Source organism: Pagrus pagrus (assembly GCF_965226575.1).
Source record: "Pagrus pagrus genome assembly, chromosome: 19".
NCBI lineage: Eukaryota > Metazoa > Chordata > Actinopteri > Spariformes > Sparidae > Pagrus > Pagrus pagrus.
Window position 1 is genome coordinate 21025941 of NC_140203.1, and position 14846 is coordinate 21040786.

General features: G+C 43.4%; 1 protein-coding gene across 2 annotated transcripts; it reads right to left on the reverse strand.

Moving 5' to 3' along the window:
• Positions 1–36: 36 nt before the first annotated feature.
• Positions 37–14654, reverse strand: ppp2r2ab (protein phosphatase 2, regulatory subunit B, alpha b; the record flags this gene model as incomplete). Of its 2 annotated transcripts, XM_084339688.1 has the most annotated exons (10): positions 37–1758; positions 2490–2581; positions 4755–4924; positions 6121–6285; positions 6837–7014; positions 8319–8431; positions 9226–9391; positions 9661–9758; positions 12208–12276; positions 14345–14654. In XM_084339688.1, the coding sequence occupies 10 exons, from the start codon at positions 14349–14351 to the stop codon at positions 1479–1481; spliced, it is 1338 nt and encodes a 445-aa protein (XP_084195814.1). In that variant the 3' UTR covers positions 37–1478. The 2 variants fall into 2 exon arrangements, with proteins under 2 accessions (XP_084195814.1, XP_084195813.1); XM_084339687.1 differs by lacking the exon at positions 14345–14654 and having other exon boundaries at positions 12208–12286.
• Between the last annotated feature and the right edge of the window lie 192 nt (positions 14655–14846).

Consider the following 14846-nt stretch of genomic DNA (forward strand, 5'->3'; position numbering starts at 1 on the left):
TCAGATCCCAGCAACCATGAGGCAATCACAAGGATGCAAAAAGTAGTTCCTTTATTATCTTCACTGTCATAGATTAAAATTGTAGTTATACATTACTAGAGGCATCAACATAGTCTGAACTGACCACATTTTAAATACGGTGTGGAAACATCAACGGCTGCAAATCCTCGTGCAGCTTATTGTACCATCACATACAGTAGCAGTAATAATGTCTGCAGTAGTTTGAAACAAACACTTTTAAGTGACTTAATGCCTCAAATAATGTTTTCTTTTTAAACCGCAGTCTTATAACACATCCAAGTACTTTAAGTTGGTGCAGTAAGAGTCCAGTGTCAAATCAAAAAAAAGGTTTTTCCCTGTTGTGAAGTACGGCTTCAGAGCTGTGGTACACCATGGGAAGACAATACTTAAGATCACTCAAAAAAAAAAAAAAAAAAAAAAAAAAGATATGTGCAAGGTCCAGCTTCATTTCACAAAATAGGACGGAACAAATCTGGTGACATTTTTAACTGTTTTTTAATATAAATATGACAATCATAATAATTATCTTTGAATAGGCTATCTCTTATACCTGACTATTGTTGAACACAAACAAAAGGAGGAAGAGGAACCAATGCACAGAAGATGTCAAGACACAGAGCCAATCCAAGAAAGAAAATTAAACAAAAAAAAACATCTCCTCTGGAGTCTGGACTTATTTGGCCACCCAGAATCTGAGGCATAGCGAGAGTGAGCAGAACAACTACTCACTGGGCCAGGCTTTCAATCTGTGAACACACTGTACGTCTCAAACTCCTGGAGGCAACCGCTGATGTGTTGCTGTCCAGCATGAGCAGTTGAGTGTGTAAAGAAAACTGTGAGCATACATTTGTGACTGTTGAGTATGCATGGTTTAATGAAAGATGGGAGACATGTGAAGAGACTCAACGAATACTTTGACAGTATAACAGATGAATTAATAAAAGGTGTATACACAAAAAAATGTCTTTTTCTTAGAAAAATAAACACTAGAATGGCACAGGACAATAAGGGGGCATACTAAATAAGTGTTTTTCTTTATCTACCACAGAGCCATTGGGGAAAAGTTATAAAAATAAGTGTGTCTGTATTCAGAATTTTAAGGAAACTAAACTGGTTTACCCATGTTAACCCAGGGGAAGAAAAGGGGCAGGTGGGCTGGCAACAACAAAAAAAAAAAACATACCAAAAGGGAAGGGGGAAAAAAATAAATTGGCACAACATCACTTAAACAACAAGGCGGGTGTTACTCTGCCACAGACAGGCTGACGATGGGCAAGAGCGAGGCTTCCTCTGTCCACATCTAGAACAAAGTGGCAAGGACTGGTCACCCAGTAGCGACGGACAGGGATGCTGGTTGTCGGCGTTACCACAGATCACCCTGGATGAGGCTGCGAGGCTGCAGGTGGGATGACACATGAAGTCACCCACGCCAGATCCCACATGAGCTCACCCCCTAGTTAGTTCACTTTATCCTGGAATATGTAGAGGTTGTTGGTCGTCGCCACTGCGATGATGTTGTCCTGGGGATGCCATGCAGTGTGAAGGATCTTCTTGTTGAAGTCCAAACTGTCCACGCTGATTTCATCCTTCTTACGTTTGCCGCCAGCGCACACTTTGCGGGGCTTTAGGACCTGCATGGGCTTGCTGTTTTCCCGGGACGCTTCTAGAGTTACATCCCGCCTTTGGCCACGGTCGAACATCCGGAAGAAGTTGTTGTATGAGCCAGTCATCACCACGCTGTCGGGGGGAATATGAGAAAGGTGTGAGCAGTGTCCAATCCAACATTTCTTCCCAACCTGTCCACTTGGCCAGTAGATTAGAGGTTTACTGTCCCCTTGTATATTTTCACTGGTACGGCAGCCAAAAAATTAAAATAACTTTTTCCCCATAACCTCATCATTTATGATTATATTTCAGTGAATACAGATAGAGCAGTGAGAGAAAAAACATACAATAGAAACAAGCATGCAAGACTAACAAATGTCCCTGTACTGCAACACTTACAGTTTAAAGACATTTCATTCCCTTCACTGTAAGACGTTAGGGTTAGGTAGGGTGCCGATGATTGGCCCACGAGCCATCATGCCATTGGCCATGTCAGACCCTGTGTCAGAGCCTTTAACACCAGTAATTTTGGCATACTGTCTATAGTTCAAGTATTTAACATGTTTTAGGTGAACACAGTAGTAGGCTAGAAGTAAATGCACCATTGGTATGCAGCTGATGTAGAGATGAATATAAAATAACTTGTTCAAAGGTCCTGCAGTCATTACTAACAGAGCTTTGGAGGGTAAAGTCATCTTTGCCCTAATTTGCAGGTGCATCCCTGCATAAAACTGCAAAATGTAAGTAAGGGCATCAGTCTTGAAAATCATGTCATTGTGTTGCAAATGCAGATAAGGAAACATCACCAAAAGACAGTGTAAAATAGTTTTTCATGAAGTGTTATTTCATCTGCATGTCCTCACCTGTCATTTCCATTCCAGCAGCATTCAAACTTGTCAAAGATGCAGTCGTTCTCATAGAGCGAGCACAGCTTGCTCCTCAGGTACTCATGAACCTGTAATGATCAGAGGCAGGTGTGTCAAAGATCTCTTAATACTGCAGATTAGGATATACTTTAAAAAATCTGACTTAAACCTACACATGAGCCATCTACGTGCTCTTCAGTTCATATAGAAGCTCATCACAATGGAACAAACAAAGCCAGAGCACAGCAAAACCACATATTTATGGTGCCTCCTAGTGGTCAATATCTAAAATTACAAGCAAGACTCAAATAAGGTGTGGTCACTGAAAAAAAGTCTGCATTTTCTTTCTTTCATTGACGGTGTGTATGTAAAATAATGCAACTACAACACAGTATCACTATTAAGAATACATGCACATCACTCACTGAATTAAATATGAGCTCAAAATAAAATAAATGTAATGTTCTATTCACAGGCTGTAGATACATTACCACACGGGCAATAATAACAGGACTGAAATAAATACACTGCTCAAAAAATAGAAAGGGAACACTTAATCGTCACCGTATAACACCAAGTCAGTTAAACTTCAGGGATATCAATCTGTCCATTTAGGGAGCACAAGTGATTGCAAATTAATTTCACCTGTTTTGGTGCAAATGAAAGTGACGACAGGTTCAATGGAGAGGCGAAAGCAAGACAAGCCTAAAAAAAGAGAGGTTTTGCATGTGGTGGCCACAGACAGTTGCTCTCTCTTAAACCTTCCTGAATGATTCTTCTCTAGTTTTGTGTTCTGCTAGTGTCCTAGTCACTACAGGTAGCATGAGGCGGTACCTGCAGCCCAATCAGGTTGCACAGGTAGTCCCAGCTCCTCCAGGATGGCACACCCATTTGTGCGGTCACAAGACGGTTTGCGGCATCTCCCAGCACAGTGGAGATACCGGAAGACATGTTGTTACAAGAGGAGAGGTGGACAGGGCCGGAGAAGGGCATCAAACCAGCTGCAGGACCGGTATCTGCTGCTTTGTGCGAGGAGGAACAGGAGGAGCACTGCCAGAGCCCTGCAAAATGACCTCCAGCAGGCTACTGGTGTGCATGTTTCTGACCAAACTGTCAGAAACAGACTCCATGAGGGTGGCATGATGGCCCGAAGTCCTCTAGTGGGACCTGTGCTCACAGCCCAGCACAGTGAAGCTCGACTGGCATTCACCAGAGAACACCAGAATTGGCAGGTCTGCTATTGGCGCCCCGTTCTCTTCGCAGATGAGAGCAGGTTCACACCGAGCACACGTGACAGGCGTGAAAGAGTCTGGAGACACAGTAGTGAACGTTATGCTGCCTGGAACATCATCCAGCATGGCTGGTTTGGCGGTGGGTCAGTGATGGTCTGGGGAGGCATATCCTTGGAGGGTCGTACAGACCTCCATGTCATAGCCAACAGTACCCTGACTGCTGTTAGATACCAGGATGAAATCCTCAGAGCAATTGTCAGACCACTGGTGCAGTGGGCCCTGGGTTCCTCCTGGTGCAGGACAAGGTGTAGGCGGTTCCTGAATGACGAAGGCATTGATGCCATCGACTGGCCCTCTCGTTCCCCTGACCTAAATCCAATTAAGCATCCATGGGACAGTATGCATCAGTGCATCTGTTGCCGCCAAGTACCGCCACAGACTGTCCAGGAGCTCACTGATGTCCTGACCCAGGTCTGGGAGGAGATCCTCCAAGACACAATCCGCAGACGCATCAGGAGCACGCCCAGACGTTGTCGTCAGGAGTGCATACAGGGACGCGGGGGCCACACACACTACTGAGTCACATTATGAGTTGCTGTGATAAAATTCACACAGTTTTGATCAGCCCTCAGTGGGTTGATGATTTTGTTTTCCCATTCTGATGTGATTAGTGTTCCCTTCATTTATTGAGCAGTATACTACCCGAATGTTCATTATATTCAGACACTAGGTCATACATAATGAAATGTTTAGCCTGCAAGCCTAGGTGACTTTTGACCAGGTTCAATTTAAACGCATGAAGCTCGTATTCAAACTCATTTCTCTGTTTGTATGGTATAAAACACTCTAACACTGCTGATGTTACAATATCGCCAACACGAGACTGTCATTCTAAATGTTGGACTATTCCCTGATCTGTAGCAACAAGTCCTTTGTAATCCAGCGCTAATGATAAATCCCTCATAGCCTGTTTACAGTTGTGCAACAAACCCAACACCACACATTGCTGCTGTGCATCTGCCGGTCTCACCTGGTAGGTCTCCACTGGCCTGCTCTCCATGTTCAAATCCCAAATCTTGACAGACAGGTAGTCTCTGGTCATCATGTAGCGTCCGTTGTGGCTGAATTTAACATCCGAGATTGAGGATATGATCTCAGAGAAGAAGGAGCGATTACTGGGATCTTCTGGCTCCTCAAACACTGGACGAGAGAAAGGAAGATGGTATGAAAATAAGTAAAATGACTGCAGTACAGACAGGTTTTTGAGTGACAAGAGCACACACAGGGGTTACATAACAAGCCAGAATGACTGAGATCTGGAGATTAACACCAGATGATGTTTTTATGCCATAAACTAAACAAATCACAAAAGTAACGCTGAGAAACAGTTACACTCAATTAATACACTTAATTTTTTAAGAAATCCCAAACAGGTGTGCAGAATCTAACTTCATGATCTTGTGAGGCTGATCTATACTTAAATCCTTTATTGACACGGTGTGCTATGAGTGAAGCTCTGTCTGTTTACACTGCAGTCATCTGATAGGAGTTCTGCAGTTATGTAACACAACTTAGACATTTCCAGTGTGTGATATATATGGAATAAACTGCATACATGCCGACCTTACAAATATAATATCCAGAATGAAGGAGGTTCTGTGTTCTTAATGTGTGCAGCAGGTAAACAGCAGGTGTTTCATGTATGTTGATGCTACATACTTTCTTCACTCTGATGTTGTGAGAGAGCACAGCCGCTGACAAGTGGCGTCTGGTCTTCATGCATACCAGTGATGACAGAGCCAGATCACAGATACATGTCGGGAATGCACAATACCACAAGAAGTATGGAGTCTGATTTTAGTCTTGTTAGTTGGCGCAGATTCAGTCCTGTCAGACTGTTTTGAGGGCTGAGATGTATCAGCATTTCATCGAGCTGTTTACCATGTCAAACCTTCCCGTCACCGCTCTGACAGTCACCATTTTTCTGACAGCTGAGCTCCTGAAAAGTCCCGCAGCCAGAAAGTATTTTGTATTATGACAACCGGCAATGGAGAGAGGTTCATGTCATCACAGTCGCTGCGGCATAACTAGATATATTTGCAGTTTTAATTAGGTGATTTAGATATTTATTGCTTTATTTTTCAGTTTTATGTGTTTGAAAATGTAAAATAAATAAGTTAACTTAAATGTTGCTAAATATGACGAAACTTGCAGGACCTTGATCCTGGTTTCAAGCAAGATGTTCTTCCTGCCTGCTGCGTTAGCCTTCTCAATGGTTTGTAAATGTTACGTAGTGTTTGTAACGGTATAGTATGAGATGTGTAGTTTTGTGACAATTGGGGAGTTGGCTCAGTTCATCGAGCACTAAGACACCTTTCAAGGTCGAGGATACTCACATTTGGAGTGTTTGTCACAAAGCGCTGAAATCCTCATGTCACACAGCCGGATGGTTCCTTTGCTGCTGCTGTAGACGAAGGTGTTACACTGATGAGGGTGGAACTCTGCTGCTGTGATGACCTCCGTTAGCTCCTCCATGTTGGCCGGTTTAATGTCAACAACATCTGAGAAGCGCGGAGTTAAGAGGAATAAACCTTTCCAGTGATTGGGATGTTAAAGCGCACGTGATAATCTGTCCTGTTCTGTTCTGCAGCACAAAAAACATTTCCTAAATTATGCTCTGAAAATCAGGGCAGTATCCTTTGGCAAGTGTCTAATTTGGTGATTTCCCTGAATAGAGCAGTTGCACAGGGAGAAAAAAAAGAAAACAAAGACTTCAGACTGATAATGGACCAGTGTCTGGAAGCAAAATAAACATCAAGGATGACAATTAGTTTTTTCAGCCTAATTATTAGTTAGACATGAAAGACGAACAATGCGATGCTTGTTGTTTTCCACTTGTGTGACAACGTTATTCTGACGCCAACGCTGTTAATTCCCCTGGATTCTCTCCCTTCTCCCTGTCAAAGCTGCCGTTTTCATGTCAGGTGATCAAAACGTGCGAGGCTGCATAAAAAAAAAATACTGCTGATCAACATCTGGCGTTACATAACAGAGTTTTATGGATTAGGCAGGTGCACAGACACAAATGGCCACACGTATTTAAAAAGGATACTGAAGCTGCGGTCAGTGATCTCGAGGTGCCAGAGGTTGATGCGGAGGTCGTCTGCAGACAGGTAGGTCTCATTGTCACTGTTGACTGAGATAGAGTTGATATGGTAGGTGTGAGCGTTGGCGAACACCCTCCGTGGACTGGCCTCCACCATGAGGTCCATGGGTATTAAAACTGGTACCTGAGATGAGAACAAACAGGACATCACTTGAAACTCATATTCAAGGCAAGAATGAATTTGAAAAAGGTGTGAGGGGTAGGTAATAAGTTTCCTTTATTATTAAAACCTGAATTGCTCTCTCTTTAATTTTTTTTTGGCAAGTAGTCCCAGTATGAGCTCAAAGAGCAACTGTAGCAGATCAAATTATGAGCTGCAGTTATCTTTTTCCGTTGGCAACAGAAAAGGAATCAAAACCAGTCGCCCTTCATGATTCATAACGCACCCATTTTAATACTTTTGCATCCGAGCATCAGATTTGGAGTGGATGTAGATCTAAAAATAATGGCTTCTGGCTTTTCCTCAAGTTCGAGTCACAACCTTATATATCTTGTACATTATATAAAGCTAATGCCTTTGCACCCACAGTTAAAGCCCACACACACCTCTACCTATACGCAGTACTTGACCAACACTCCCGTTAGTTTTGTCACATCCATTATTTTGCACGGAGCTGAGCACGGCGCCACTCGTCTGCCGCAGCATGCTCGCAGCAGAGCGCCTTCATTATGATCCACTGAAGCTGCTCCACTGACCACCAAAGCCACGTGCACCCGTGCTGGATTTCGTGTCAGGTCTTTTTTCTCTACGTACACCTACACAACCTTCCGCATGTTAAAACTACAAAGGAAGTGTGTACAAAAATGAGTACAGCGTGTTTAAAAATGATTCAACTAAACACCTCAATGTACCAGTAGAAATGAGACGTAGCAGAGCAACCTTGTGGGTGTTTGCCAATTCAAATAAATCAAATCAATGTGCATCCAGGATGGTGTAGTTAATTAATTCATTAACAGTTCATATACGCTTCCAAACCTTGCATAACCAACCTCTTTATCAGGAGGCAAAACTCAAGAAGCACAACGTGAAGCAACGCTGCAAAGACGAGCTCCGTAGCAGGTACCATCACGTCTATGCCTCGTGTTTTCCAGCCGTGACACCCATTTGAATATATAATTTGGCGATCCAAGCAAACTGCCAGCAAAGTTTCACAAAGTTCAACTTTAAAATAAAGTGTAATCAACCAGAATAACTGTCTATTCAGGGTGATTCCACCATAAGTAAGACACTAGGCAGGTAATCTGAGCAGTCGATTACCTAAGGAGGCAAACCTACTAAACTTGGCAGCACAGCTCTCTCACTACTGTATGTCAAGTATCAAATATATGTGTAGAGATTATTTTCAGCTCTGTGTTGAAACCCTGATCTGGCTGGGTAATCCCATCTCCTGAAATGCCCCTCAGGTTGTGTTTGACTCGAGGACTGACCCGCAGTGACGTGATAGTGTTGGGGTCTTTGTAGCGTCCATCCTCCTCCTTGAGATTATAGCCCTCTGGTCTCTTGTCCCGTTCGCTGATTTTCCACAGCTTGATTGTTTTATCTGTCAAAAATAAAAGAAATCATGTAAATAACAGCAACAAATGCACATTCTAACGCGCTCTGCTTTCCCTGGGCACATCTCTATGACGTTGTGAGTGCAACAGCGCAGCTTCACACCCCACCAGGAGCAGAAGCATGCCTGTCTGACATTGTTGACTCAGATTAGGTTTATTTTGTTATTTTTCCTTAATTTTGGGGTTCTCTAACCCTGGGTTCTCTCTGTAATAACTGTCAACTCGCCATCTCTTTTGATATTTTTCACCATGTAGTGCAGCCCTTTCTCAAAGGTATCAAATAACAGGTGGCAGCACAAAAGCAACCGATTGTAGCGTGAACTAACACTAAAGCAGTTTTGAACACTCATCAGCCACCAGTCTGTCTGCTGTCAATGTGATTGCATCACATCTGTGCAAAATGGATTCATGAAACTTTACAGGTGTGTAACTGAGAGCAAAATGAAGGCCACATCCGAAAGCGGGTGTGGCCTCGTAACACTGTGGTAATCACTACTGAGTAGTCATCCGTCAGCACGTGAACGTGTTAACAGGACTTGTTCCAGTTAAAAGAATGCAATCATTCAGGACACGATGGTCCAACAAAGGAGCAGAGTCCTGGATACTGTGTTCAAGGGAGACAACGGGAGATCTCACTTATCACTGTTAACAAAAGAGGAAATGGCTACATTACATTTTTAAATTATTAAACACATTTCTTGTAATGAGCCCTGTTTGCATTTCAAATCTAAAAGTCACTGCAGATTGGTGTTGCACTCAATGAGAAGGTTAACTAACTCACCGTTAGTTGACAACAAGAACTGGGCAGCGTTCTTCTGAGGAAGCCAGCGAATCTTGTTGATCTTCTCTTCTATTTCCAAACTCTTCAAGTAGTCAAACTCGGGCTCGTGGCTCTGGAAAGTGCTGTAAACATTGTATTCGCTCCGGAACTGAGGCTGATTCTTATTCTGCAGGGAGCCGAAGATGAGAAGAGCAGACGTTAGACAAGAACGAGCCGGTGAGGATCGGTTTTGTTCTATATTTGATAAATCTGTATCCATCTCTTGAATAAGAAGTGACAGCTTCTTTAACCGAGGCACGGATGCATGGTGTATCTCTCGTTAAAATTTAAAACTACTCTTTGCTTACAGAATGGTTTCCAGAAAAAAAAAATCATGTTTTTTTTTTTTTTTTGACTTTGACATTTGTAGTAATAAAACTCAGCTCGCAGCTGTACCTCTATTTCCTGCTGGAAGATGACTACACGTCCTCCCTTGTCTCCTGTGGCCAGCAGCTCCCCTGTGTGGTTAAACTCAACAGTAGATATGATGTCCGCTGCAAAAAAAGAAAAAACACATGACGGACATTTAAACTTGCATCTACATTAATGTTAATTTTGACTAGCAGAGCTAAAAATGACTTCTCCCTAATACTAAAGACAATAAAGCATCGCTCAGTTCCTCCTCACTGATGTCATTTATCTGTCCTGGAATCAAAACGCTGGATGGACGAGTGTGGAGGCCGGAGATGCAGAAGGATGTCAGAGCATGTAGAGCAGACGGAAAATGATCAGTAACCTAGTTTTTCCATTCCTCTCACCCCCCTCAGTCAGACAGCGTTACAAGTTCCCCCAGCAGCAGTATCTTGCTTTATAAAACAAAACTCTGTCACACACACGCTTACTTAACCCTTTGTTGCCCACTGGAGCAGAAAGACAATGCTGCAAAAGGTTGTAGCAGGAGGTCTTTGTGTACGTTATACTCCCTGAGGCCCAAAGTAGGGGGTAATACATTAGACGTAGAGGCAAGGCTACTTGAGAGGACATACTTAAATCTTCTATTATGGAAACAACTCATTATTTCCCATTATCAATCAGATGTCATTTTATTTATTGTATTAATTCAAGAATTTAGTCAATATGTATGAAATAATGAGCAATGGCCATCAGTGGTGGAAAAGCAAAACTCAACAGACACAGCAAAGCAACTACCCCCATCAGTAAAGTGCATTAGTTATTAATGGCAGTCAGTATTTGTGGATGCTGCATGAGTCAAGAACGGTGAGAATCAGAATGCAGGCCGAAGATAACGGACTGTTCTTCTGTCACTCTGTTGTAAAGATGTGTTTATGTGCTGAAACATGGCAGAGGTGACATGAACTGAACGTTACTGCCTCACAGTGAAGCATGTAGACATCTTTAGACTCCAGCTTCATGGTCGTCTTTAGTGACAGACTAGACAAAGACTTTCATTATCAAAGATCTTTCATTCATTTGTGGATAGAAAAGAAAAAAACAATATTTGTGTCACTGGCTCAATGAAACTAATGAAAAAATATATCATCAAGAGAAGCTATTTTTTCATAAGTACATATTCTCTCCAAGGTGCATCAAGTGTGAGGAAAATATGTTGCATCTCTCGGGGAGAAGCCACCAGCCAGAATTTGACAGGAAGACCAATAAAAGCAGTCATCCCGAAGGAAAATCAAACACCATTAAAACTAAAACAGAGCTTCCTCATCATTTCAGTGAGTCAGCTGTTTTGGGACAGGAGAGGTGCCACCTTACCGGGCTCCAGCAGAAACAAAGGATTGTCCAGTAAAAAAGGTTCTGGTTGAATGTTTTTAGAGGTTATGATTCAGCTGTATGGTCATTTTTTTAGGATGTAGTTTGTGGTGCATTACACTGACAGGTGTTTCTATTTTGTCCACACCACGTCTGTCCATGAGGGCAGAACATCTCTTTAAAACCGGTTCTAGAAAAACATTACACGCTGTAACAGTTGGTGGAGTATTAATCCCTATTTTCTCAGGACTACCATCACCTCTGTGGACCTCTAGTAGTTTGTATTAGCTGCAGAGGACATCTGATCTAATCCTGAATCTGCCATGAAATAAAGACTCCACTGCAAACTATCGACCATATTTCACCCAACACAAAGCTCCAGATAATATTCACCCTGTGTGAGTCGGCATGTCTGTAAAAATGTCCGTTTTCAGTGGACAGACACCTGAACAGGTACGACATTTGTGAGTACTCACGAGTTCAAGGATAAAACCCCTTATTTTCCCATTTCCCTATAGTTTGCCTGCATCATGGACTCTGAGCTCATGGTGTCCAAAGCACAGGTGGCACCTGCTGTCCTCTCTTCATTTGCCCAGCTCACTGTTGTGGTTTTTAATCCATACTTTGCTGGACTAATCTATAAAAAGGACACTGTAGTCAGCCACCGACCACAGTGACAATTAAGGCTGTACTTCCTGCAGCAGTATAAGCCTTCCTGTGGCTCGCCAGTGGACCGCTTTAAATGTGACGCAGCAACGGCAGGAAGTGTTTGGTTTGCATTAGCACTACCTTCACAATCAACTCCAATACAGCCAAGGAATCACAAAACAGGCTGTTGTGTGAGAAGAGAAGAAACAGGATAAAGGGAAAGAAAGCATATAGATGCAACATGGCAGCTGAAAAACACAGCGAGCCTTTTAAAAACGGCATTTTCTCTCTTATCATGTGCGTAATGACCACACAGTTCAGGTTAAGACTCATTATCTTATTGTCCTGCTGCATGGGTGTGTGTAGTTGAAGTGCATAGCATCACGGCTCGCCACAGCGCAGCATGGTAAAGCTGTGCTGCATCTAACCGGTGGAAATGGAACAAATGAGGAAGACACTGCTATCTGCTTACTCACTGCAAGTTGTTTGTATAACCCAACAGCTATAACATTTTTCCCACTTCCCATCTGTGCTGTGCTCTTGTAAATGCTCAGTTCTTGGCAGGGCTCATACCTTCAGCTACGTCGTCATCGATGGCTCCTTTCACCTGAGAGAAGCACCACTGCATGTCACCTCCAGGTCCTGCAGACATTCAACAAATAATTATTAAGTAAAATTGCAGCAGATTGCGAGTATTCAACATATAACTTAATTTCAAGCCTCGTAATGTTTCCCAGATTTTAGCTGCATCGCCGTGGACATCGACTAAGATGCACAAGTGATAAACTTTGATGGCAGGGTTTTACATTTTTGGCCGATTGCCTTGGCGATTATTTACTGCGCGATGTCCAAACAGTGGACTGATTGTGTGGTTGGACCTTTCTTGCTCACACATTCAGGTAATTGAAAAGCAGCACCTCTATAAAGCATAAGCTTTTCCTTCAGCACAGTCTCACCTGAGGCTGAGAGGGATAATTAAAATGATTTTGGAACAACAGCCAGATGGCAGCCGCGTTGCGAAAATGTGTGTTGTCATACATGTGCAGTGTGCACACATCCTCTGACAGCTTCTGCAAGTCAAGGCTCAAAAAAAAAACTCAGTTTGTATCACATTAATGATATCAAATTCATTTTAAATGCATCCACCAAATCTCTGGTTCTCTTAGTTTAGGGGGAAAAACTTCAAATCATGTGCATAAATACTGACTGGACTCTCTGATCATGCTAACAGGAGGTGAATTCAGTCTTTTATATTAAGCCTGGACGACTCCTACACCAGCAGGAGATGCTCTCATGCCAGGCTCCTAAAAATATCAACAAGAAAAAACATGCTTCCTTGTTTGATAATGACCATCGCTCGCCTAAACAGGTTTCTTCACCAACACAGCTCGTTGCTCAATGAAGCTAATCCTCTTCATATTTACACACAATCATTTCTGTCGTTGCACAATGAAAACTGGTCGGATCTGTCGATAACAATGTCCAAGATGTAGTGCAACAGCTCTGCAGAATAATCAAGGACATTTATGAGTCACTGAGGCTTCATCATACACCCCTTTTATCAAGTGATTCATGATTTAAAACAAAAAGGCAGGGACAGGGTTGATCCTGGCTAGGACGAAATGCAGCTCTCTAACAGACTACCTTCATGTATTGCACAATGAAATGCACAGAGCAAACAGGTGTTTCAATGTTCACATCAGCTCATCAGTTCAACCAGAGGATGATGTGCTCCTCTGCCCACAGACCAGTGCCATTTCCCCGCCCAAATGGACCAAACACATGTACTAAATGTGATAGTTCTGACCCATTTCTTGCAAAGGGGATAAATACCCATCAATCTCAATCGGCTACAAAAGGCTAAAATCGCGTATATTTTCGTAATAACCAACATTCGCTGCTTTAGTGTCAGCTGATGAATGAATCGCGAAATGCTACGTTAGGCCAAACAAATCCTTTAGCCATCTGGGTCTTAGTTGAGGGGGGATTTTTCCACTTTTAATTATTTACGTCCCGACACTGGCTCTCCTGACTTTACAGTCCTTTAATTCTGAAATCGCACTGAATATCTCACAGCTTACTCAGTCTGCAGCAGGCCTGAAGTGCTAGCCTGCATGTGGGCAATGTCAAAGTTTTAGCTAACGTTAGCTAGCCTGGCTTGTCAAGCCAGTCATGGCATGTTTAAGAAATTTGTGCAATGGAGTGGAAACCGCCAGCTTCGCCTCTAGCTGTTTCCATTCTGCTCCGATGTTAAATGCAGATCGTGTTACTTCAATGAGTGGCTTGTGTCGGTTCAGTCCCGTGCACAAGTCTGAGAACCAGCCGTCAAAGCAACGATAAGTTAGCTTTATGTTAGTGTCGCGGATAGCTTTGTTTGGCTAACACGGTATGCGGCTAGCTTGCAAGACTGGTCCCGGGCCGGCGATAATGGTAAACAGCTACCGTTTGCTAGCAGCAGCAGCAGCTGGCTAGCTAGCTAGCTTTAGCATGCAAGGGCAGGCCAGATGGGCGATGACACTCGAGTATGCTGGCTAGCTAACGTTAGCACTAAGCTAAGTTGTGTTAGCTAGCTAAACTGACACTCGGCTAGGTTAGCGAAATCTTGCATCCGTCGGGGCAGAGAGCTTGTCGGAACAGCGGCGCGTTGTGAAGAAAAAGGCCGGCCCTGTTCGCTGCGTGTTCACATGTGTGTGCCGTTTAAATGAATTACCTGCCATGACGAGACAGACAGTGGAGCTTGCCTCAGTCAGTCACGATCCTGCTTCCCACTCCCACGCGCTGGTTCGTGGGATCTGAACTTTCTCTTCCGCTGAATCTCTCCGCCGTCTGCCTGCGCAAAACCCCGAATGTCAGGCGCCAAAATGTACCGTAACACCGGTTATTCTGATGGCTCTCCTCCTTTTTATTTCCCGCTCCTCTCGCTGTTGTTCCACTGGATCCTCTCTGTCAGTCACTCTCCCCCTCTGTCTCTCTTGCCGCATCCCACAAGTCACTTCTTCCCCACCCCTCTGCTCTCTCTCGCTCTTTCCGCACGTGAACCAAAGGGTTTTTATAATGCGCGCGCACATAGCATGGCAGATACACGGGGGCGCGCGTGCACACATGAAGAAGCAGTATGGATGGAGGGTCAGTATGTCTGTTTTACTTTGTTTATATGTGGCGGACCCTGCCACCTATCTAGCTTCAAACAGTGTTCTGGGACCTTATTTCCC